This window comes from Oncorhynchus mykiss, chromosome 5, assembly GCF_013265735.2.
Source record: "Oncorhynchus mykiss isolate Arlee chromosome 5, USDA_OmykA_1.1, whole genome shotgun sequence".
Classification (NCBI taxonomy): domain Eukaryota; kingdom Metazoa; phylum Chordata; class Actinopteri; order Salmoniformes; family Salmonidae; genus Oncorhynchus; species Oncorhynchus mykiss.
In genome coordinates this window covers 36142464-36169696 of record NC_048569.1, presented here as the reverse complement: position 1 = coordinate 36169696, position 27233 = coordinate 36142464, and the positions used below count along the sequence as shown (strand labels likewise).

At 44.4% G+C, this 27233-nt stretch overlaps 1 protein-coding gene across 1 annotated transcript; it reads left to right on the top strand.

Annotated features, from left to right (window-relative positions):
• Window positions 1–259: 259 nt before the first annotated feature.
• On the top strand, window positions 260–25055 carry LOC110523696 (inositol polyphosphate 5-phosphatase K). Its single transcript, XM_021602618.2, has 13 exons — window positions 260–1001; window positions 5652–6275; window positions 11845–11952; window positions 12092–12200; window positions 12317–12433; window positions 14423–14598; window positions 18855–18966; window positions 19295–19404; window positions 21800–22010; window positions 22202–22339; window positions 22458–22523; window positions 22695–22799; window positions 22969–25055. The coding sequence occupies exons 2-13, from the start codon at window positions 5656–5658 to the stop codon at window positions 23428–23430; spliced, it is 2334 nt and encodes a 777-aa protein (XP_021458293.2). The 5' UTR covers window positions 260–1001; window positions 5652–5655; the 3' UTR covers window positions 23431–25055.
• The last annotated feature ends 2178 nt before the right edge of the window (window positions 25056–27233 follow it).

Genomic DNA, 27233 nt, shown 5'->3' with positions numbered 1-27233 from the left:
TCAACATGTTGAAAATCTGTTTAATGACACAAGCCTACTCTGTTTTACGAGATATAAATCAGATCCATCCCAGTAGCCTACATTTTACGGGTTAAACGGGCAATCATAGTTCACATAACAGTTAAATTATGTCATCTCTGCCAATCCTGTCAGAATGATTTTACTTGAAATATGATTAACTGCGCTCAAGCATAGTGGTCACGTGGGGCACCAATTCCGGGCGCTCTTGCGCAGTGTCCTGTAATAACGATATCATTACACTAGTCTGCGCTTTAAGGTAGCCTAGCAACCTGCCTGACGTTGTGACATTTTAATTCTCTGTATGGTGGTGTACGACTAACTCTCGGATTAATTACATAATTGACACGACAGATGCTCAATTAATTTATGTAATCCTAGTCACAACGTCAGTTGAATTTGGGGGTTGAGATTCATCTTGGGTTCCTTTATTACGGTCGCCAGCTCTGACTCTATTCTTAATCAGACAGTCTCCGGACGGTGTGTAAGTGATGTTGGTTCCTCTCTAGGAAAACAGTTGCACTGGTCAGATAGCAGGTAAACAGGATCGAGGCGCAGGCAACTGTCCCGTAAACTGAACAGTCGGTATCACGCGCACAGAAGCTCCATCAGTAATCTATCTCAAGGATGCTGTGTTTACTGGACATCAGGCACGAGTCTACTGTTTTTCACGTTTTAGAACACTAAACTCGCGTACCGGGAACAGCGCCCGGTTTTTCACCTTTGACAGGTCGCGCTAGTGTCACTCACGGGCTGTCATTCGCCGAGGTATCGACTTGTCATTCCCCGGGGCGTAGTATATTTCAGATGAGTCTAGAAGAAAGCCGTTAACCGTAAAGTGCTGGTGTTTTGACGATTGAAAACCTGTAGATATTTGTCCCATATCATGGACTAATTCAATTGGATAAGTATTTCATCATGCCCTGCCTTGCGCCAGGTTGAGACCGATTCACTGGCGAAGCATTTCACCTTGCAGATGAAAGGTAAATTATTTGTCACAGAGAGTGTGCGCAACCCCCACAGCATGTCTGTATGTGATTATTATTGCATGTTGATTGATCATGCATTCTTGTTTTTAAATTTTCATAGTTCAGCGTGCCATAGCAAAGAGGTGCATGGCTGAGTAGACCTGTATCAAGTGATATTATAGATCATATGTAATCTCTGATATGTGACAGTTGAGTAGAAAATAATCTCTAGGTCAAGTGGTTTCCAACCTGTGGTCCATGGGGGTACTGCAGGTCCGTGAATTGTTTTAATTTCTTTATTTTTAGAGAATATATTTATTTTTAGATAATTTTTCTTCCAAAAATAAATAACAGTTTAGGAAGTATAATGGTGTTATAAGCAATTTGACATGACTTTTCACAAACACATTTTTAACAATAATAATAGGCCTTTAATTTGTTATATTCCCTGCAAATATGACCACAAATATATTTTATGTAAAAATCTCAATCCGCTGGTGCTGTGTGGACTAAGCTAGTAGGGCCTTGCAAGGAACATCCGAGTTCGGTGTGGACGGCAATGGGTCCACCAGGCGGGCCTGTACACTGTAGCTGTATGGGTATCAGGAGGTGAGCCATGTCTGAACCAATCAGCAGCAGAGGTTGAGTAGGTTGTCTGCGGTCATATCTGATACTTCTTGAAAGGATTGAGCAGGGGAAACACGTCAAAGGTAACTGAGGTCCCTTGCAGTTGCACAACGTCTTGTCTAACTGTCCTGAGGGTGAAGGTCTCAGGCTTAGAATTGAGGTTAAATTGTTGAACAGCCTGTGGCATTACTTTCGCTGATCGGTTGGGATAGGGCACGCTTAAACCTTGATGGAAGCCTGGTGCTGCTGGGACTGGATAAGGTATGCTTTGTCCCACAGTTAAGTAGGGTTCACCTGGAACAGGGTATGGTATAAATCCTGGTGCAGGATATGGCGCTGCGGATGCTGGTCCAGGGTATGAAGCCGCAGGTGCTGGTCCGGTGTATGGAGCCGTAGGTGTTGATCCTGGGTGCGGAACCACGGGAACTGGAGCAGGGTACGTAACCATAGGAGCTGGAGCAGGCTGCGTAACCATGGGAGCTGGAGCAGGGTGCGTAACCATGGGAGCTGGAGCAGGGTGCAGACTCACAGGAGCTGGGGCTGGATGCGAAACCACGGGAGATGGAGAAAGGTGCAGAACCACGGGAGCTGCTGATGAGTGCCTCGGGTAGGCAGGGAAAGATGATGTGAGTCTTCATAGGCTCCGCCTCTTTCTCCTAGGTTGGCGTGTTGTGGTTGTGTGAGTGGGATAGACGCAAAGCTGTCACATGATTCATCAGACAGTGCTGGTGAGGGGCTCCTCTGCTCTGATTGAGTCATCTGGGTTCTGGCTGCATCAACGCCTCTCTCTTTTTCATCTCTTTCTTTAAGAAAGGATGTGACAAGCTTGGCTAGATCTAGCTCATTAGCTACCTTCTGTAGATGCCGCTGCCTGTTCAATTGTGTAGCTATTGCTTCTCCGGCCCGATGAGCTTCCTCCTGTCGACGCTGAGTTTCTTCCTGTTGTCGCTGAGCTTCTCTGGCTTTGGCTGCTACGCGTCGACACGACGTCGACGTTGTGATCTTGCTCTAGCTGGCGTTGTAGGTCATTAAACTCCATGAGCTTCATACTTTCCTCCAACATAGCTGCTTGGAAGTGGGATAGATCTGGGAAGCGGCTCACTGATAAGCTGGCACTTTATCTGGATCTGATAGCACCCCTCTCTGATCGGATGTCCGCTCGACTACTCCTTCGTCCTAATGATGGGGGTGCCTGAGTGGTGGGGAGATATTCAACAGCATAATCGCCCAGGTGAGCTAGGGGGGGGGGGGGGGGGGGGGGGGGGGGGGGTCTTTATTGGATGGGTCTGTATGTGTCGGATCCATATCAGGTGGTTTACACAATCCAGCTCTAAGGACCATGAATTAGAGGATGATGCCTCTGGAATTTATTCAGTGATAGAGTAGGTGAAGTTATGGAGATTGTACTCCTATTAGAGAGATGGTGAGAGAGACAGTTCCTCAGTTTAGGATTCTTTAATGTTGATTGGAGAACCTCTTGGAACTACCCATCCCGGATCCGGGAGAATTGTCATCAACTACACTAATTAGCATAGCGCAACGGTCCAAAAATATGACTAGAAAATATTCATATTCATGAAATCACAAGTGAAATATAGTGAAACAGTTTAGCCTTTTGTTAATCACCCTGTCATCTCAGATTTTGAAATTATGCTTTACAGCCAAAGCAAGACAAGCGTTTGTGTAAGTTTATCATAGCCTAGCATAGCATTATGTCCAGCTAGCAGCAGGAAGCTTTGTCACGAAAATCAGAAAAGCAATCAAATTAACCGTTTACCTTTGATGATCTTCGGATGTTTTCACTGACGAGACTCCCAGTTAGACAGCAAATGTTCCTTTTGTTCCATAAAGATTATTTTTATACCCAAAATACCTCCTTTTGTTGGTCACCTTATGTTTAGAAATCCACCGGAAATAGTGGTCACAACAACGCTGAAAAAAATTCTAAATTATGTCCATAATATCGACAGAAACATGGGAAACGTTTTTTATAATCAATCCTCAAGGTGTTTTTCAAATGTCTATTCGATAATATATCAACCGGGACAATTGGCTTTTCAGTAGGGGCGAGAGGAAAAATGACTACCTCTGTCTTTTACGCAAGAATCACTCAGAGCCCTCAGCTGGCCACTTACACAATGTAGTCGTTTACGCTCATTCTTCAAAATAAAGGCCTGAAACTATGTCTAAAGGCTGTAGAGACCTTAGGTTGATATCCCTTTCAATGGGCAATAGGGATGCATAGAAAGATAATGACGAAAATAATGACGAAAATATTCTTAAACTATTGACAACTTTGTCAGTAAAACAGGGGGAAAACATAAACCTTACTTACAGTTTTGGTATTCAAGCACAGTGATGAATACATTGGTCAGAAAATAAATAATGTCCAAAACTGAGTTGTGTTCACAGCTGTAGGTGGCAAGCTCTGCTTGGTAATGAACTAAACACCCTGCCAGCTTGTGATAGCTGTGACATCATCACTGAGTTCTTAAATGGACAGGCTTTCCTGCAGCTGCTGTAGGTCACTTGTAGTCCACCTATATGACTCCACCTCTTCTGAAACTAGGGGATAACGAGGGCTTCCAGGGGAGAATGAGAGCTTCCGTAGCTTCCCTCTCATTGAAGCCACGGATGTTCAAGGCCGACCACGGTACTACAGGCATTGTCAGCAAACACTGTAGTGAATGGGAAAATGGCAATCTTTGTGGGAAAAAAAAAGAATCAAAGACAATCATGGTACGTAATTGCTTCTAATACACCAGATGTATGCTCTTCAACCAATTTATTTCAAAATTGCACACAAGATAAATGATAAGGATTATTGAATTGCTAATAGCAGCCTGCAGTACCCCAGCCACCTTCAACTTGAGTTACTCAATGAGATAGGGTAGCACTGAGCTAGCCTGCAACGGCACTTCCTGGAGTACCTCAAACTGTGCATGTTATGTATCCATGAGATGCCATCTTAACCAACACCATTTGGCTTCAATGTGCTATTGAGTCTTCACATAGTAATGATTGGTGTCACGTGATCGATGGCTGTCCATTCAATGGCTGAATCAACATGTATATAGCCACTAACAACAACATTTGTGATGGCTTTTTTCTTTCCAATATATTGCTTTATTGACAGTGACACACCTTCCATGACCACAACCACAATCTATTATGTTTAGGCTACCCTTGCACATTCAAGTGGTCACATGTACCCTTCAGTTTCCAGAGCCACTCAGAATGTCATGAATAAATCAGGGGAGGTATTTAATTTATGGAGGTCGGCGGACAAACAATATGTTTTGGTAAGTGAGCTGTTCTTGCTGTCACTGGCATCTTATAGGCTGATTCTCATAGAGTGAGGGCTACTATGTAGCCTACTTAATGTCATGTGACCCATTTTGTTCTTGTGCTATATCTACTGCTGCAGTGGGTTAGTGTTCTGTCTGAGACTATCTCGCTGCCACACATAGTGTGTGTTAGAGATATACATTGTTCTACCAGCATTTTCTGAGGCAGAGGGGCACGATAGATTAGTTTGAAGAGTAGAAAAGCCCACCCTTCCCCTCCATAACATACAGTAGTTAAAAGGGAAGATGCAAGGAGGGAATGGAGCAGGGAGTAATGGGATAGAAAGGGGGTTGGACTAGGGGACTGAAATGTGTTGCTAAGCAACAGGAAAGTAGACATGGATTGGGGTAGAAAGTTGGTTCCCACCGACTGCCTATGGTTTAGTATGGTTATGATGTCAGCTGTGATGTCTGGGGGCAGGAGGTGGACAGGTACTCAGTGTGAGCCAGTTCCCTCACCCCTCGGTGTTAGATGGAGACAGTCTGTGACCAGAGGGGGATGAGGGAAGGGGTTGTGAAGGAAAAACAAACACAGGTCTCTCATCTTCTCATTCTACATTTGCATCGGTTACACAACCAGCTCAGCAGACTGCACATTCCTCTCTCTTGTAATTGCTCTCCCATCTGTTCAATCCCTTTATCTAACAAACGCTCTCCCATCCCTTCCACATGATTTGTGGTTACTAATCAGGTTGATGGATCAAATGCAGCAGAAACAAAGCAGTATAGATCCAGCAAGAGTCTCTAGACAACCTGGATTGAATGCTGTTCCAGGACCTGCTCTACCCCTACAGCCAACAGCCCGGGACACCGCTATGACCTGTCCCATAGTGGGATCCGGGAAACTCCCAGGAATGGGTCCAGTTCAGGCCTCAGGTGTACGTGAGATGCTACACCCGGTGAGGCCGGAGCATGTACAGCCTGGGTCCAGTGCTGCAGTTCCAGTCAACATCAGCCGTCCCAGACCTACTGCACTGAATTCCTCCAGAGGTCCAGAGGCTGATATGAAGGATAAGGCCTTTATTCCAAACCGCATTCCTGGACCACACAGCCCCATCTCCCTGTCCCAGTCCCCCACAGAGTCTTCCCAGTTGTCCCGCAGTCCTCAGAGTCCTCATAGCACTCAGCCTTACACCAGCCAGTCTTACCTCATCCCACAGCCTAACCTGCCTCAGCCTTGCCTCACCCCGCCATCCAGCCTCAGCCTCAAACCAGGCTCCAGTCCACAACCCCAGGGGACCAGATCCCCTGGGGGCGCTGTGAAGAACCAGCTACAGACTGACAAGACTGAAGGAGAAACAGATTACGGCTTCAGGTGAGACAGATCACGAATTATGACGCCAAGTACTATTTCAGTAGCATGCCCACCGTATATTACATTTGTTCTAAAGGTTTTTTTCTACTCCCTGACTAAATACAGTAACATGTTGTTGTCTCCATGGAGATTGTTCTCTCTTTCCATCCTTGGCATGGCAAACGAGCTAGGCAGAACCCAGCCTCAGGTATAGAAGCCATTTGCAGGATGATGGGTTGATATGAGCCAGAATGTGTCATATGAATCAAATGCCATACATCTCAGTAAGAACTATCGGAACTAGACAGAATGCATACAGGCTGCACATTTCCTTGACAGGGGTCCCAGACAGTTCTCTCTCTCTCTCTCTCTCTCTCTCTCTCTCTCCCCTTCTGTTCATTCACAACCACTAAAATCACTTTTACTGATATTAGATTGGATTGTTCCTGTAGGTGCAGTTTATAGTCTCCATTTACCCTAGTGTCAAGGGATTGGCTATATGTTCACTGGTCACTTGACATTTTGAGTCAAGTAAGAGTACAGTATGGGTTCAACACTTAACATTGAGCTATACATTATTACATAATAATTACATTACTACACAGTTATGATTGCAAATCTACACTACAAAAGTATGTAGACACCCCTTTCCAATTAGTGGATTCGGCTATTTCAGCCACACCCGTTGCTGACAGGTGTATACAATCGAGCACACGATGTACGGCGCAGCGCGGCTCGGAACGGAACATACCGGACCAATTTTTCTCTCCATGTCCCTGGATTTCAACTGCTCTCTGGACATTCATACCCGGATCTCACAGCTAGCTAGCTGCTATCCGTGTGACAGTCGGCTTTCGTCGATTCCGGAGCAAACATCGATTGTTCCGGTGCTAGCCAGCTCCGTCAATCACGCCTGAGTTCCATCATTCACTCCTGGGCTGCAGTCACCTATCCGGACCCGTTTCACTGCCTACGCGGAGCCCCACCGGGCCTTCACAACCGGACTGCCGACGTTATCTACCTGAAGGAGATCCGGCTGGCTCCTCTGTCGCGACGTTACCGGAACGCCCATCTGCGGCCCGCTAACCGTTAGCTGTCTTTCCGGCTGCTATCTGAATAGACAATCGGACAATTTATTTATTTGAATTATTATGTTTTCTTCTCGGGCCTCTATAACTATATCTATTGTTCTTATTTTTGTTGTTGTGTGATTTGGATTAATCCCCTCTACCACACGGAACCCCACTAATCTACTGACCGAACGCAAGAGGTGGCTAACAACAGACTCCATCCTATGCTAGCTTGCTACCGGTTGGCTTGGCTAGCTGTCTAAATCGCCGTGACCCTAAACCAACCTCTCCACTCACTGGACCCTTTTGATCACTCGACTAAGCATGCCTCTCCTTAATGTCAATATGTCTTGTCCATTGCTGTTCTGGTTAGTGTTTATTGGCTTATTTCACTGTAGAGCCTCTAGTCCTGCTCACTATACCTTATCCAACCTATTAGTTCCACCACCCACACATGCAATGACATCTCCTGGTTTCAATGATGTTTCTAGAGACAATATCTCTCTCTTCATCACTCAATACCTAGGTTTACCTCCACTGTATTCACATCCTACCTTACCTTTGTCTGTACATTATACCTTGATGCTATTTTATCGCCCCCAGAAACCTCCTTTTACTCTCTGTTCCAGACGTTCTAGACGACCAATTCTTATTGCTTTTAGTCGCACCCTTATTCTACTCCTCCTATGTTCCTCTGGCGATGTAGAGGTGAATCCAGGCCCTGCAGTGCCTAGCTCCACTCCTATTCCCCAGGCGCTCTCTTTTGACGACTTCTGTAACCGTAATAGCCTTGGTTTCATGCATGTTAACATTAGAAGCCTCCTCCCTAAGTTTGTTCTATTCACTGCTTTAGCACACTCTGCCAACCCGGATGTTCTAGCTGTGTCTGAATCCTGGCTTAGGAAGACCACCAAAAATTCAGACATTTTAATTCCAAACTACAACATTTTCAGACAAGATAGAACTGCTAAAGGGGGCGGTGTTGCAATTTACTGCAAAGATAGCCTGCAGAGTTCTGTCCTACTATCCAGGTCTGTACCCAAACAATTTGAACTTCTACTTTTAAAAATCCACCTTTCTAAAAACAAATCTCTCACCGTTGCCGCCTGCTATAGACCACCCTCTGCCCCCAGCTGTGCTCTGGACACCATATGTGAACTGATTGCCCCCCATCTATCTTCAGAGCTCGTGCTGCTAGGCGACCTAAACTGGAACATGCTTAACACCCCAGCCATCCTACAATCTAAACTTGATGCCCTCAATCTCACACAAATTATCAATGAACCTACCAGGTACCTCCCCAAAGCCTTAAACACGGGCACCCTCATAGATATCATCCTAACCAACTTCCCCTCTAAATACACCTCTGCTGTCTTCAACCAAGATCTCAGCGATCACTGCCTCATTGCCTGCATCCGTAATGGGTCAGCGGTCAAACGACCTCCTCTCATCACTGTAAAACGCTCCCTGAAACACTTCAGCGAGCAGGCCTTTCTAATCGACCTGGCCGGGGTATCCTGGAAGGATATTGACCTCATCCCGTCAGTAGAGGATGCCTGGATATTTTTTAAAAATGCCTTCCTAACCATCTTAAATAAACATGCCCCATTCAAGAAATTTAGAACCAGGAACAGATATAGCCCTTGGTTCTCCCCAGACCTGACTGCCCTTAATCAACACAAAAACGTCCTATGGCGTTCTGCATTAGCATCGAACAGCCCCCGTGATATGCAGCTGTTCAGGGAAGCTAGAAACCATTATACACAGGCAGTTAGAAAAGCCAAGGCTAGCTTTTTCAAGCAGAAATTTGCTTCTTGCAACACTAACTCAAAAAAGTTCTGGGACACTGTAAAGTCCATGGAGAATAAGAACACCTCCTCCCAGCTGCCCACTGCACTGAAGATAGGAAACACTGTCACCACTGATAAATCCACCATAATTGAAAATTTCAATAAGCATTTTTCTACTGCTGGCCATGCTTTCCACCTGGCTACTCCTACCCCTGTCAACAGCACTGCACCCCCAACAGCAACTCGCCCAAGCCTTCCCCATTTCTCCTTCTCCCAAATCCATTCAGCTGATGTTCTGAAAGAGCTGCAAAATCTGGACCCCCTACAAATCAGCCGGGCTAGACAATCTGGACCCTTTCTTTCTAAAATTATCTGCCGAAATTGTTGCCACCCCTATTACTAGCCTGTTCAACCTCTCTTTCGTGTCGTCTGAGATTCCCAAAGATTGGAAAGCAGCTGCGGTCATCCCCCTCTTCAAAGGGGGGGACACTCTTGACCCAAACTGCTACAGACCTATATCTATCCTACCATGCCTTTCTAAGGTCTTCGAAAGCCAAGTCAACAAACAGATTACCGACCATTTTGAATCTCACCATACCTTCTCTGCTATGCAATCTGGTTTCAGAGCTGGTCATGGGTGCACCTCAGCCACGCTCAAGGTCCTAAACGATATCTTAACCGCCATCGATAAGAAACATTACTGTGCAGCCGTATTCATTGATCTGGCCAAGGCTTTCGACTCTGTCAATCACCACATCCTCATCGGCAGACTCAACAGCCTTGGTTTCTCAAATGATTGCCTCGCCTGGTTCACCAACTACTTCTCTGATAGAGTTCAGTGTGTCAAATCTGAGGGTCTGTTGTCCGGACCTCTGGCAGTCTCTATGGGGGTGCCACAGGGTTCAATTCTTGGACCGACTCTCTTCTCTGTATACATCAATGAGGTCGCTCTTGCTGCTGGTGAGTCTCTGATCCACCTCTACGCAGACGACACCATTCTGTATACTTCCGGCCCTTCTTTGGACACTGTGTTAACAACCCTCCAGGCAAGCTTCAATGCCATACAACTCTCCTTCCGTGGCCTCCAACTGCTCTTAAATACAAGTAAAACTAAATGCATGCTCTTCAACCGATCACTACCTGCACCTACCCGCCTGTCCAACATCACTACTCTGGACGGCTCTGACTTAGAATACGTGGACAACTACAAATACTTAGGTGTCTGGTTAGACTGTAAACTCTCCTTCCAGACCCATATCAAACATCTCCAATCCAAAGTTAAATCTAGAATTGGCTTCCTATTTCGCAACAAAGCATCCTTCACTCATGCTGCCAAACATACCCTTGTAAAACTGACCATCCTACCAATCCTCGACTTTGGCGATGTAATTTACAAAATAGCCTCCAATACCCTACTCAACAAACTGGATGCAGTCTATCACAGTGCAATCCGTTTTGTCACCAAAGCCCCATACACTACCCACCATTGCGACCTGTACGCTCTCGTTGGCTGGCCCTCGCTTCATACTCGTCGCCAAACCCACTGGCTCCATGTCATCTACAAGACCCTGCTAGGTAAAGTCCCCCCTTATCTCAGCTCGCTGGTCACCATAGCATCTCCCACCTGTAGCACACGCTCCAGCAGGTATATCTCTCTAGTCACCCCCAAAACCAATTCTTTCTTTGGCCGCCTCTCTTTCCAGTTCTCTGCTGCCAATGACTGGAACGAACTACAAAAATCTCTGAAACTGGAAACACTTATCTCCCTCACTAGCTTTAAGCACCAACTGTCAGAGCAGCTCACAGATTACTGCACCTGTACATAGCCCACATATAATTTAGCCCTATCAACTACCTCTTTCCCAACTGTATTTAATTTATTTATTTATTTTGCTCCTTTGCACCCCATTATTTTTATTTCTACTTTGCACATTCTTCCATTGCAAAACTACCATTCCAGTGTTTTACTTGCTATATTGTATTTACCTTGCCACCAAGGCCTTTTTTGCCTTTACCTCCCTTCTCACCTCATTTGCTCACATTGTATATAGACTTGTTTATACTTTATTATTGACTGTATGTTTGTTTTACTCCATGTGTAACTCTGTGTTGTTGTATCTGTCGAACTGCTTTGCTTTATCTTGGCCAGGTCGCAATTGTAAATGAGAACTTGTTCTCAACTTGCCTACCTGGTTAAATAAAGGTAAAATAAATAAATAAATAAAAAACACGGACATGCAATCTCCATAGACAAACACTGGCAGTAGAATGGCCCATATTGAAGAGCTTAGTGACATTCAACGTGGCACCATCATAGGATGCCTCCTTTCCAACAACTCAGTTCGTCAGATCTCTGCCCTGCTAGAGCTGCCCCCATACAAAAATGGTTTGTCGAGATCGGTGTGGAAGAACTTGACTGGCCTGCACAGAGCCCTGACCTCAGCCCCATCGAATACCTTTGGGATGAATTGGAATGCTGACTGCGAGCTAGGCCTAATCGCCCAAGCAAGTCCCCGCAGCAATGTTCTAACATCTAGTGGAAAGCCTTCCCAGAAGAGTGGAGGCTGTTATAGCAGCAAAGCCCCCTTTGCCCATGATTTTGGAATGAGATGTTCGACGAGCAGGTGTCCACATAATTTTGGGCATGTAGTGAATGTAAAGTTTAACTAATGTATGTAGTTTTACTGATAATGTAGGATGTGCATTACCCCCTGTGTCGTCCTCTGATAGGGTTCACATTGTCACATGGAATGTGGGCTCTGCTCTTCCTCCTGATGACATCACCTCTCTGTTTGGGCCGCATGCTGGCGATGGGAGCACAGACATGTTTATCATTGGGTGAGCTTCTGCTCCAATCAAAACAGTGCCAGCATTCAATGTCTCCTCCATCATACCTCTATCATCCAAACATTCTCCTTATTCCTATTCTCCTCCCACTGAGTTATGAGTTGTTCTTCCTCTCTTCCTCCCCACTCAGGCTACAGGAAGTTAACTCTATGATTAACAAGCGGCTGAAGGATGCTCTCTTCACCGACCAGTGGAGTGAACTCTGCATGGACACACTGAGTCGATTTGGATATGTGCTGGTCAGTAAAGAGTTAACTCGCAATGTTGTGCCAGGCCAGTCACTGTCTCAATCTCTGTGGATGCAGTTACTCTCTATTTCTCTCTCTCGCTCTCACCTCCCCCTCTATTGCTATAGGTGACGTCCCAGCGTATGCAGGGGGTGCTGTTGCTGGTGTTCTCAAAATGTTGTCATCTTCCATTTCTGAGGGGTTTGCAGACAGAGAAAACACGCACAGGCCTCGGGGGCTACTGGGTGAGTGTCACCCTGGCAACCCCTGCTCTAAAATAGGAGCTTGTTGTTAAATGCAGAGTCCAAAATCCCTTGTTCACAAATACGTACAGTGTATACGAAAAATATTAAGACCCCTTGACTTTTTCCACATTTTGTTATGTTACAGCCTTATTCTAAAATGTATTAAAATAGTTGTTGTTTTTTCAGCAATCTACACACAATAGCCCATAATGACAAAGCAAAAATAGGTTTTTAGACATTTTGGCAAATGTATAAAAAATAAATAACTTAAATATCACATTTATATACCCTTTACTCAGAACTTTAATGAAGCACCTTTGGCAGTGATTACAGCCTTGAGTCTTCTTGGATATGATGCTACAAGCTTCGCACACCTGTAGTTGAAGAGTTTCTCACATTCTTCTCTGCAGATCCTCTCAAGCTCTGTCAGGTTGGATGGGGAGCGTCACTGCACAGCTATTTCCAGGTCTTTCCAGAAAAGTTTGATCGGGTTCAAGTCTGTGCTCTGGCTGGGCCACTTGAGGACATTCAAAGACTTACCCCAATGCCACTCCTGCGTTGTCTTGACTGTGTGCTTAGGGTCGTTGTCCTGTTGGAAGGTGAACCTTTGCCCCAGTCTGAGGTCCTGAGCACTCTAAAGCAGGTTTTCTTCAAGGATCTCTCTGTACTTTGAGCTGTTCATCTTTCCCTCGATCGTGACTAGTCTCCAAGTCTCTGCCTCTGAAAAACACCCACACAGCATGATGCTGCCACCACCTTGCTTCACAGTAGGGATGGTGCCAGGTTTCCTCCAGACGTGACTCCTGGCATTCAGGCCAAAGAGTTCAAATCTTGTTTCTCATGGTCTGGGAGTCCTTTAGGTGCTTTTTGGCAAACTCCAAGCGGGCTGTCATGTGCCTTTTACTCAGGAGTGGCTTCCGTCTAGCCACTGTACCATAAAGAACTGATTGGTGGAGTCCTGCAGAGATGGTTGTCCTTCTGAAAGCTTCTCCCATCTCCACAGAGGAACTCTGGAGCTCTGTCAGAGTGACCATCGGGTTCTTGGTCACCACCCTGACCAAGGCCCTTCTCCCCCGACTGCTCAGTTTGGCCGGGCGAACAGCTCTAGGAAGAGTCTTGGTGGTTCCAATCTTCTTCCATTAAGAATGATGGAGGCCACTGTGTTCTTGGGGACCTTCTATGCTGCAGACATTTTTTGATACCCTTCCCCAGATCTGTGCCTCGACACAATCCTGTCTCGGAGCTCTATGGACAATTCCTTCGACCTCATGGCTTGGTTTTTGCTCTGACATGCATTGTCAACTGTGGGACCTTACATAGACAGGTGTGTGCCTTTCCAAATCATGTCCAATCAATTGAATTTACCACAGGTGGACTCCAATCAAGTTGTAGAAACATCTCAAGGATGATCAATGGAAACATGATACACCTGAGCTCAAGTTTGAGTCTCATAGCAGAGTCTGAATACTTATGTAAATAACGTATCTGTTTTTTACAAATACATTTGCAAAACTTTCTAAAAAACTGTTTTTGATTTGTGATTATAGGGTATTGTGTGTAGATTGAGGAGGACATAAATAAATGTAATCCATTTTAGAATAAGGCTGTAACGTAACAAAATATGGAAAAAGTTAAGAGGTCTGAATACTTTCTGAATGCACTGTAGCTTTTAAATTGCATCAAAATATGTTAATGTGCCAGGGAGAGAGAAAAGAGGTGTGTGTGTGTGTGTGTGCATGCGTGTGCGTGTGTGACCTTCCTGAGCGTGTTGATGTCAGCATCAGTTCTGGCTGCCAGAGCAGTCTCCTTCTCCCTGAGGTCAGTGCAGCAGGACTGTCTGGCTCTTTGATGCAGACGATACCAAAATGCCATCTGTCCTTTCATCCTTATCACAGTGGATGTTTGATTACAAAGGCTGGTAGAGCATCCATCTTTTATCCATCCGTGTGTGTTACATTTTCATACTCTTTCTCTCTTCCCCTCCCCCAGGGTAATAAAGGGGGTGTAAGTGCGAGGATGACAATGTTCGGCCACCCGGTGTGTTTCCTGAACTGTCATCTGCCGGCTCACATGCGGAACCTGGAGCAGCGCATGGAGGACTTTGGAAGCATTCTGCAGCAACAGCAGTTTGAGGGCGGGACCGCCTCGGGTGTGCTGGACCACGAGTGGGTCATTTTCATTGGAGAGGGCTGATGTAAACAGTATGTCTAGGACCAGGAGTTTATCCCACCTGACCACCTATGGGAGTTTTTTTGGTGATGTTTTACTTGACAACCCAGCATCATAACACATTATGACACAGTCATAACCATGTAATAAAAGCTGACATAACTTGTCATAGCATATATTTAGACCTGTTGTGACATATATAGCATTTTTTATGGCAGGTTATGACACCTACATAAGACTGTCAAAACCCACAAAACCAAGCACAGTAGTTATTATATGGCTGGTTATTAGTGACACATACATAAGAGTGTAAAACCCACATAACCTACCACACAAGGCAAAACATTCCATTACACCACATCCTACATGTCAACAGTATGTTTATGTTATATCATTATTATTTTTTGGACCATATTAAATTAGCATTGTATATGTGCACCCCATTGATATCAGACATTCACCTACCCCAATGCACTGTTGCTGATAACTGGGATGAATACAGGAGTATATTTCAGGAGCAGGACAAGACATCCTCTTTTTGACTGATGACTGACATAAGAGCATTTACGTGACAGGCCTATCTCAATCAATCAATCAAATGAATTTATAAATGTTACGTCAGCAGATGTCACAAAGAGCTTATACAGAAACCCAGCCTAAAACCCCAAGAAGTAAGCAATGCAGATGTACAGTAGAAGCACGGTGACAAGGAAAAGCTCCCTAGAAAGGCAGGAATTAAGGAAGAAACCTAGAGAGGATATATGTGATAATGCTTCTTGACAGTGTCATAAATTGTATTTTGTTAGTCTAAGTAAGTGACACAGGATGGTCATAATGCTTCATGACAGTGTCATAAATTGTATTTTGTTAGTCTAAGTAAGTGACACAGGGTGGTCATAATGCTTCCTGACTGTCATAAAGTGTATTTTGTTAGTCTAAGTAAGTGACACAGGGTGGTCATAATGCTTCCTGACAGTGTCATAAAGTGTATTTTCTACAAGTTATTTAAAATATGATGAAAAAACATTAATTACAACAACAAATGATTTAAGAAAGAAACTTTCAAATTAAAGGAAACTTCTTTAACCAGCCATAAAATAACGCAATATATGTGTCAAAATATGTCATGACAATGTTAGAACGATATTATGACAGATTATGACAAGTTATGACATGGTTATGCCCGTGTCATAACGTGCTATGAAACTGGTTTTCAAGTAAAGTTTCACGTTTTTTTTTTCTCCAAATCAAATCAAATCGTGTTTTCATGTGGTCAGGTCAGGTGGTCAGGTCAGGTGGTTAGGTCATGTGTGGTCAGGAAATACTCCTGGTCATAATTATCAAATCAAATGAAATGTTATTTGTCACATGCCCCGAATACAACAGGTGTAGGTAGACCTTATAGTGAAATGCTTACTTACAAGCCCTTAACCAACAATGCAGTTTTAAGAAAATCCCCCAAAAATTAAGAGATAAGAATAACAAATAATTCAAGAGCAGCAGTAAATGACAATAGTGGGGCTATATACAGGGTGTACCGGTACAGAATCAATGTGTCAATGTGCGGGGGGTAATTGAGGTAATTATATACATGTAGATAAAGTTATTAAAGTGGCTATGCATAGATAATAACAGCGTAGCAGCAGCGTGGGGTGGGGGCAATGCAAATAGTCTGGGTAGCCATTAGCTGTCCAGGAGTCTTATGGCTTGGGGTAGAAGCTGTTTAGAAGCCTCTTGGACTTGGCGCTCTGGTACCGCTTGCCGTGCGTTAGCAGAGAGAACAGTCTATGACTAGGGTGGCTTGAGTCTTTGACAATTTTTAGGGTCTTCCTCTGACACTGCCTGGTATAGAGGTCCTGGATGGCAGGAAGATTGGCAACGGTGATGTACTGGGCCGTACGCACTACCCTCAGTAGTACCTTGCAGTCGGAGGCCGAGCAGTTGCCATACCAGGCAGTGATGCAACCGGTCAGGATGCTCTCAATGGTGCAGCTGGAAAACCTTTTGAGGATCTGAGGACCCATGCCAAATCTTTTCAGTCTCCTGAGGGAGAAAAGGTTTTGTTGTGCCCTCTTCACGACTGTCTTGTTAATTTGTTGGTGATGTGGACTCCAAGGAACTTGAAACTCTCAACCTGCTCCACTACAGCCCCGTCGATGAGGATGGGGGCATGCTCGGTCCTCCTTTTCCTGTAGTCCACAATCATCTCCTTTGTCTTGATCACGTTGAGGGAAAGGTTGTTGTCCTTGCTCCACACGGCTGTCTCATCGTTGTCGGTGATCATGCCTACCACTGTTGTGTCATTAGCAAATTTAATGATGGTGTTGGAGTCGTGCTTGGCCGTGCAGTCATGAGTGAACAGGGATTACAGGAGGGGACTGAGCACACACCCCTGAGGGGCCCCCGTGTTGAGGATCAGCATGGCGGATGTGTTGTTACCTACCCTTCCAACCTGGGGGCGGCCCGTCAGGAAGTCCAGGATCCAGTTGCAGAGGGAGGTGTTTAGTCCCAGCTTAGTAATGAGATTTGAGGGCACTATGGTGTTGAACGCTAAGCTGTAGTCAATGAATAGCATTCTCACATAGGTGTTCCTTTTGTCCAGGTGGGAAAGGGCAGTGTGGCGTGCAATAGAGATTGCATCATCTGTGGATCTGTTGGATTAGGTATGCAAATTTGAGCATGTCTAGGGTTTCTAGGATAATGGTGTTGATGTGAACCATGACCAGCCATTCAAAGCATTTCATAGCTACAGACGTGAGTGCTACGGGTTGGTAGTCATTTAGGCAGGTTGTAAGATTTTTCCTAAGTCCTAAGTCCTGTATAGACGCTTTGCCTGTTTGATGGTTCATCGGAGGGCATAGCGGGATTTCTTATAAGCTCCCGGGTTAGAGTCCCACTCCTTGAAAGCGGCAGCTCTAGCCTTTAGCTCAGTGCGAATGTTACCTGTAATCCATGGCTTCTGGTTGGGGTATGTACGTACAGTCACTGTGGGGATGACGTCCTCGATGCACTTATTGATAAAGCCAGTGACTGATGTGGTGTACTCCTCAATGCCATCTGAGGAATCCCGGGAACATATTCTAGTCTGTGCTAGCAAAACAGTCCTCTAGTTTAGCATCTGCTTCATCTGACCACTTTTTTATAGACCGAGTCACTGGTGCTTCCTGCATTCATTTTTGCTTGTAAGCAGGAATCAGGAGGATAGAGTTATGGTCAGATTTGCCAAATGGAGGGCGGGGGGAGCTTTGTACGTGTCTCTGTATGTGGAGAAAAGCTGGTCTAGAATTTTTTCCCATCTGGTTGCACATTTAACATGCTGATAGAAATGAGGTAAAACTGATTTAAGTTTCCCTGCATTAAAGTCCCCGGCCACTAGGAGCGCCACCTCTGGAGGAGCATTTTCCTGTTTGCTTATGGCGGAATACAGCTCATTGAGTGCGATTTTAGTGCAGGCCTCGGTCTGTGGTGTTATGTATACAGCTATGAAAAATACAGATGAAAACGCTCTAGGTAGATAGTGTGGTCTACAGCTTATCATGATATACTCTACCTTAGGCAAGTAAAACCCTGAGACTTCCTTATATATCATGCACCAGCTATTCTTTACAAATATGCACAGGCCACCGCCCCGTGTGGGCCACCGCCCCTTACCAGAGGCTGCTGTTCTGTCCTGCCGAAAGAGTGTATAACCCGCCAGCTGTATGTTCTTAATGTCGTCGTTCAGCCACAACTGGGTGAAACACAAGATATTACAGTTTTTAATGTTCCGTTGGTAGGATATACGTGCTTTCAGTTCGTCCCATTTATTTTCCAGCGATTGAATGTTAGCTAGCATAATGGAAGGCAAGGGCAGATTAGCCACTCGTCGCCTGATCCTCACAAGGCATCCTGATCTCTTTCCGCGGAACCTACATTTCCTTTTCCAGCGAATCACAGGGATCTGAGCCTGGTCGGGTGTCCGTAGTATATCCTTCGCGTCCGACTCATTGAAGAAGAACTCCTCTGCCAATTTGAGGTGAGTAATCCCAGTTCTGATGTCCAGAAGCTCTTTTATCGGTCACAAGAGACGGTAGCAGCAACATTATGTGCAAAACAAGTTACAAACAACGCGGAAAAACTAACAAAATAGCATGGTTGCTTAAGAGCCTATAAGACGGCAGCCCTACCCTCCGGCGACATCTTTGAGCCTGATGTTCTGATGATCAGTTGTTGGCTCATAGAGTGGTGAAATGGTCCTGTGTTCTTCTCCCAGCGTGGTGTTCTGGTTTGGAGATCTTAACTTCCGCATAGAGGACTATGACATTCATGTGGTGAAGAGTGCCATTGACAGCAATAAACTACCTTTGCTGTGGGAGAGAGACCAGGTGAGAAATCTGTCAGTTATTTGACATAAAAAAAGAGTCCAAATGGAATTTTCTTTGAAAACAGAGTACCAAACTGAAGTAATGTTTATATTTGAAAACAGAGTACCAAATGGAAGTCATGTTTATCTTTGAAAATAATGACTGTTGGTTAATTATCAGCAGAGATAGCTATAGCACCAACAAAAATGAACCTACACCCAATAATATTAAATCACAGTGGCTGCATCAAGTCAAGCAAACTATTTTGATGATTCAATTGTATTGTCTATGTCTCTCTTTCCCTCTCTCTCGCTCTCATTCTCTTCATTCTCACATGTTTGTTTTGCAGCTCAACATAGCCAAAAATAGTGAGTCCATCTTAGACGGCTTCTTAGAAGGCCCTCTCAAATTCCCCCCCACATATAAGTTTGATGTGGGGACACACACATACGACACCAGGTACGTGATACTGTGTAGAGCAATAAATGGTTTGTGATTGATGTGTCGCTCCCTTTTTAATGACTTGCTATGATATAGGGGGTAGTTTAGTGTTAGGACACAGTGAGGCAACGCACCACCAGGATACACGTCCACACTCCATCCCCAGGTGGCAGCACCAACCGGGTCAAGGGCTGTACTCTGCCAGTAAGCCTGGAGAAGTTGACGGGTGTGAGCAATAAGGATGACTTGTGTGTGTGTGACCAGATGCTTCTCGGCCTGTCAGTGTTTGGTGTTGTTTTGTGTTAGTTAGCCTCTATTTTAGGCATGCCTCTTTGTATTTTTTTTTTGGGGGGGGGGGTTGGATCAACTTTAATATTGCGGATAGATTGTTGCTTCCATCAATGTAATTGTCTGCATCATTTCCAATCCCCCATATATTTTTGGGTAAATATACACTGCTCAAAAAAATTAAGGGAACACTAAAATAACACATCCTAGATCTGAATGAATGAAATATTCTTATTAAATACTTTTTTCTTTAAATAGTTGAATGTGCTGACAACAAAATCACACAAAAATTATCAATGGAAATCAAATTTATCAACCCATGGAGGTCTGGATTTGGAGTCACACTCAAAATGAAAGTGGAAAACCACACTACAGGCTGATCCAACTTTGATGGAATGTCGTTAAAACAAGTCAAAATGAGGCTCAGTAGTGTGTGTGGCCTCCACGTGCCTGTATGACCTCCCTACAATGCCTGGGCATGCTCCTGGTGAGGTGGCGGATGGTCTCCTGAGGGATCTCCTCCCAGACCTGGACTAAAGCATCCGCCAACTCCTGGACAGTCTGTGTTGGTGGATGGAGCGAGACATGATGTCCCAGATGTGCTCAATTGGATTCATGTCTGGGGAACGGGCGGGCCAGTCCATAGCATCAATGCCTTCCTCTTGCAGGAACTGCTGACACACTCCAGCCACATGAGGTCTAGCATTGTCTTGCATTAGGAGGAACCCAGGGCCAACCGCACCAGCATATGGTCTCACAAGGGGTCTGAGGATCTCATCTCGGTACCTAATAGCAGTCAGGCTACCTCTGGCGAGCACATGGAGGGCTGTGCGGCCCCCCAAAGAAATGCTACCCCACACCATGACTGACCCACCGCCAAACCGGTCATGCTGGAGGATGTTGCAGGCAGCAGAACGTTCTCCACGGCGTCTCCAGACTCTGTCACGTCTGTCACATGTGCTCAGTGTGAACCTGCTTTCACCTGTGAAGAGCACAGGGCGCCAGTGGCGAATTTGCCAATCTTGGTGTTCTCTGGCAAATGCCAAACGTCCTGCACGGTGTTGGGCTGTAAGCACAACCCCCACTGGACGTCAGGCCCTCATACCACCCTCATGGAGTCAGTTTCTGACCATTTGAGCAGACATATGCACATTTGTGGCCTGCTGGTAGTCATTTTGCAGGGCTCTGGCAGTGCTCCTCCTGCTCCTCCTTGCACAAAGGCGGAGGTAGCGGTCCTGCTGCTGGGTTGTTGCCCTCCTACGGCCTCCTCCACGTCTCCTGATGTACTGGCCTGTCTCCTGGTAGCGCCTCCATGCTCTGGACACTACGCTGACAGACACAGCAAACCTTCTTGCCACAGCTCGCATTGATGTGCCATCCTGGATGAGCTGCACTACCTGAGCCACTTGTGTGGGTTGTAGACTCCGTCTCATGCTACCACTAGAGTGAAAGCACCGCCAGCATTCAAAAGTGACCAAAACATCAGCCAGGAAGCATAGGAACTGAGAAGTGGTCTGTGGTCACCACCTTCAGAACCACTCCTTTATTGGGGGTGTCTTGCTAATTGCCTATAATTTCCACCTGTTGTCTATTCCATTTACACAACAGCATGTGAAATTTGTCAATCAGTGTTGCTTCCTAAGTGGACAGTTTGATTTCACAGAAGTGTGATTGACTTGGAGTTACATTGTGTTGTTTAAGTGTTCCCTTTATTTTTTTGAGAAGTGTATATATCTATATACATACATACCTACACATACCCATATACATATATATACATAAACATTCATACATTCTTTGTAGTTTTCTTTTGTTTTTATTTATGTTGGGTTACCACTTTGAACGTATACTAATCAGCTTTGATTGGCCGACCATGGGAGTCATGACTGAGATGACCCTGAACCTAAGGTAAGGTTTCTGTATCCTGGGTACATGCATTCAACACCTGGTTACATACGCTTACTTCTCACATTTATGCACACATCAAATCAGGTTACAGACCTTGTAGCTAGGCCTTAGACATAATGAGTGCAGCAAAATCAGTTGGCTTCATAATAACACCTCTATTGACTGATTCACTGACCTCCAATTCCCACTATTATCTCTCTCTCTGTTCTTCTCACAGCAGTAAGAAGCGAAAGCCAGCATGGACAGACCGTATCCTGTGGCGTCTGCGTTGTACGGGCTCCCCTGTTCCTACCCACAATGCTGCGCTGCAGCATGGCCTGACCTCTTGGCTGGGAGGGGCAACCAAGGTGGTGCAACATTCCTACCGCAGTCACATGGGCTACACCTGCAGCGATCACAAGCCTGTCTCTGCTGTCTTCTCATTACATGTAAGTCCAACCTCCCTGTGACCTCTGGACTCTCACCCCAGCAGTCACCGTGTTTGATGTTTATCCAGATATGGTGAAAAACCTTTACAGTTACTGTTACATTATAGCTTTAGAAAGTCATCACATAAGAATCACCCTCTGAAATGATCTTTCTATCTGTTTATTTTTCACTCTCATGCTATCTCCCTCAGTTCCCATTTAAAGTGGACCTTCCTCTTGTAACGTTAGAGTATGTGAAGGAGTGGACTAAGGTTTCTGACGCTACAGTCAGATTCACTGTGATGTCCAACGTCCAGCGCAGCTCATGGGACTGGGTTGCAATATACAAGGTAACTTCAACTTCAAAGCAGTGAGATTTCATATTTTCTCTCACACAATATTTATAGTTTATTAGGGCTATGCATAATTGTTCCATGGTCAATTGAAGTCTGTGATTTGTCTACACAGGTTGGGTTCAAACATCACAAGGACTATGTAACATATGTGTGGGCCAAAGCAGATCATGGGTCACAGGTATGATACAAAGCCTGACAAACATACTCCCACAAACTCAACCTCAGATATCCATTGAGATGAGAAAACATTTATCCACTGAGATGAGAAAACATTTATCCACACATCCACTGACTATGTTTCCATTTTCTCCATTTGTAGTTTTCTTCACTCTCTTCCCCTTTCTCTCAGGTGACATTTACAGAGGAGGATTTACCCAAGGATGCAGGGGAATACATTTTGGGTTTCTACAGTAATAACATGAACACTATTATCGGCGTGACATCGCCCTTTCAGGTCAGGACCCTTCCTGACGTTTTCCTTCCTGTGTTGTTCAATGAACAGAGAATAAAGCAGTTGCTGTCTGCCATTCGGTTCTGCTGGATATTTCTACTTTTCTCCTAATTTTGTTCCCTCCCACCCTTTTCTCTTACTCTCTTCTCCAACCTTCCTCCATCTCCTGTAGATCCATGTTCCTGTGCGCAGCCCGACAGTCACAACAGTATGCCGCTCAGACAGTTCTGACGTCAGCTCGGAGGATGACAGCACACTGGTCCTGCTGGCCCCTGCTAGCTCCCGCAGCCCAAGCCCTGGAAAAATAAAACGCCACCGCCGCAGCCACAGTCCTGCTCACTCCAACACCCCCATGCCCTCCCTGCAGAGCCTCAGCCTGCACCCTCGTCCCCTAGAGGGGATCCCAAGCAGCCGCTCGCCCTGCTCTTCTGCTAAGAAGGAGCGCCTGGTGTCCCCCCAGGACACCCTGCCATCGCCCATCAGCTCGCTCTCCCCCCGCAGCCCTGTGTCCCCTGGAGGTGGGGTCTCAGCCCCAGAGGCTCTAATCGCTGCCATCCTGGGGGAGCATAGACCAACTCAGGTCACCCCCACAGGGGGCAGGTCACCAGGCAAGACTGGAAAGACAAGTTTATGAGGAGCCCAACCAACAATATCTGTGGGGTCATGAATATGCAGAGACATTAAAGGTTGAATTCAATCCATATCGAAGAATTATTGTGGAAGATCCGCATTATAGCTCGAAATTTAAAGGCAATGTTCCCGCTTTCACGGAGACTGTGTTGACGGAAAACGCTGCATATGTCGGCTCAATCGGAAATTACCCTTCAATTTGTTTCTGCGATACAGATTCTAGATCTAGCCCTAAGATAAGACTGTTGAAATGAGGCCAGTAAAGACCATATGCTGATCTGACCTCACACTGTCACTGCACTCATAAAAGCAGTGCATTGTAGGAGTTGTAGTTTGCAACATTCCACATGGTGATCAACCAGTTGTCTCTATTTCTTAAAACCTGTTAAATGTAATGTCAAAATGTAGATTTCCGCCTAAATAGACATACCCAAAAGTAATTATTTATCATGACAGGGCCATAAACAATACCAGCTAATGCTTAGCTGAGGATACAAGGATACAAGCTGAGGATACAAGCTCAAGTACACTGTGCAAATATGAAACATCACACATATATATACATGTATGTGTGTGTATTTGTTTTCCTATTCAACAAAAGTGGGGGAATATGGATTTTAATTATTGAAATGCTTTCAAAATATAGTAACAATGAAATTCTAAACGACTTACTCTAAGATTTCACCTTAACTAAAATAAATATGATCATACAAAATTGGCACCATTTCAAATAACTGACGACAGAGACTTTTCACCCCAACATCCTCTGAGAGACGCAGGGACGCCATTCAAATTCCAGCAGACTCGTGACGCCAGCTTTAAGCACAAAGTGATTTCGTCCCTATGTGACCAAGAGAAAGTGACATTGTTTCAATTCTACGAAATAATTTTGTATTTTTTCATGTTGTGAGCTCTAAATCCACCTGAGAACATTACAGCGAGATGAGACCGCTTTATCTGCAATCGCTAGGCTCTCCGTTTCACATGCAATTTCACATACTGCATGTCAGCTGAGGGCGGAGAGAGGCATGAGAAGGGTGACAACCAGAGCTTTCACGGAGTTCACAGCAATTGATGCTGTGCCGTTCACAGAGCGCTCTGTACACAAAAATGTTGTTCGGAACCGGTCCAGAACTGCTCAAAGTCCCCTAAATATAAGACTTTACATCTAAGATCAATCTACTTATCAGTGACTCCATCCTGTAGGGGGCTAGTCCAAATCGCTAAAAGTTTAAGCGTTATCCCAAGTGCTATACAGACTCGTATCAATACTGTATGTACACAAATGTAAAACCAAAGCAAGAGTAAATCTGCAATGTACATTATTGTTGTTATATAGTAAATTGATGGGATGTCTGTAAATATGCTCTACCTATCGGCCTGGATCACTTGGTGTGGTATGATTTCTGTCTTTCTATACTCCCAAGCTCCAATTTCTATTAAAGTGGTTTGTTTCTGAATCTTCCCATCTTGTGTGTATATGTGTAGCACTGTACATGTTTGAGAAAAAAATATTGTCTTATTTTCAGAGTTAATACTTCTAATGGTTTAGTGGTTTGTTTTGGTTGTTGAAATATTGGTTGTGTGAGGGTGTCTGAAGAAAATAAAATTAACAACATGAAAAAGAGACTTGATTTTGTATTATCATTATCACAGAACATTCAATTGGACAGCTCATAATTATTATGTGCAAAGAGTCCACAGGTTTTGTAACAATGATCTAGATATTTTCATATTGCACATGTGAGGTTCAACTCATTGTCATATCTTCAGCAAACTAGAAGGTTAATATGTAACTGTAAATGCCATCTCCTGGTCAGTTTCTTCTTTTTCACAGTCTGTCATACAATGTTCGGTGTAACCTACTTATGTTCCAAATTTTTTGATGTTATTAGGATTTTTTATTTTGCGGGAGATCAACTTTAATATTGCAGATAGATGATGGAATCCATCAACGTAATTGTCTAAATCATTTCCAATCCCCCATATATTTTTTTGTTAATAGAGTTGAAGTCGGAAGTTTACGTACGCCTTAGCCAAATACATATAAACTCAGTCAGTTAGGATCACCACTTTATTTTAAAAATGTCAGAATAATAGTAGAGAATTATTTATTTAATCTTTTATTTTTTTCATCACATTCCCAGTGGGTCAGAAGTTTACATACACTCAATTAGTATTTGGTAGCATTGCCTTTAAATTGTTTCACTTGGGTCAAATGTTTCGGGTAGCCTTCCACAAGCTTCCCACAATATGTTGGGTGAATTTTGGCCCATTCCATCTGACAGAGCTGGTGTAACTGAGTCAGGTTTGTAGGCCTCCTTGCTCGCACACGCTTTTTCAGTTGTGTCCACAAATTGTCGATGGGATTGAGGTCAGGGCTTTGTGATGGCCACTCCAATACCTTGACTTTGTTGTCCTTAAGCTATTTTGCCACAACATTGGAAGTATGCTTGGGGTCATTGTCCATTTGGAAAACCCATTTGCGACCAAACTTCAACTTCCTGACTGATGTCTTGAGATGTTGATTCAATATATCCACATCATTGTCCTTCCTCATAATGCCATCTATTTTGTTAAGTGCACCAGACCCTCCTGCAGCAAAGCACCCCCACAACATGATGCTGCCACCCACGTGCTTCATGGTTGGGATGGTGTTCTTCAGCTTGCGAGCATCCCCCCTTTTCCTCCAAACATAACAATGTTTTTTATGGCCAAAAAGTTATATTTTTGTTTCATCAGACCAGAGGACATTTCTCCAAAAAGTATGATTTTTGACCCCATTTGCAGTTGCAAACCGTAGTCTGGCTTTTTTTAATGCCGTTTTTGGAGCAGTGGCTTCTTCCTTGCTGAGTGGCCTTTCAGGTTATGTCGATATAGGACTTGTTTTACTGTGGGTATAGATAATTTTGTACCTGTTTCCTCCAGCATCTTCACAAGGTCATTTGCTGTTGTTCTGGGATTGATTTGCACTTTTCGCACCAAAGTACGTTCATCTCCAGGAGACAGAACGTGTTTCCTTCCTGAGCAGTATAATGGCTGCGTGGTCCCATGATGTTTATACTTGCTTAATGTTGTTTGTACAAATGAATGTGGTACCTACCTAATTTATTTTGATTTTCCCTTGATGTCAAGCAAAAAGGCATTGAGTTTGAAGGTAGGCCTTGAAATACATCCACAGGTACACCTCCAATTGACTCAAATTATGTCAATTACCTATCAGAAGCTTCTAAAGCCATGACATCATTTTATGGAATTATCCAAGCAGTTTAAAGGCACAGTCAACTAAGTGTATGTAAACTTCTGACCCACTGCAATTGTGAAACAGTGAATTATAAATGATATAATCTGTCTGTAAGCAATTGTTGGAAAAATTACTTGTGTCATGCACAAAGTAGATGTCCCAACTGACTTGCCAAAACTATAGTTTGTTAACAAGAAATTTGTGGAGTGGTTGAAAAACAAGTTTTAATGACTCCAACCAAAGTGTATGTAAACTTCCGACTTCAACTGTATACAGTGGGGCAAAAAAGTATTTAGCCACCAATTGTGCAAGTTCTCCCACTTAAAAAGATGAGAGAGGCCTGTAATTTTCATTATATGTACACTTCAACTATGACAGACAAAATGAGGAAGAAAATCCAGAAAATCACATTGTAGGATTTTTAATGAATTTATTTGCAAATTATGGTGGAAAATAAGTATTTGGTCACCTACAAACAAGCAAGATTTCTGGCTCTCACAGACCTGTAACTTCTTCTTTAAGAGGCTCCTCTGTCCTCCACTCGTTACCTGTATTAATGGCAC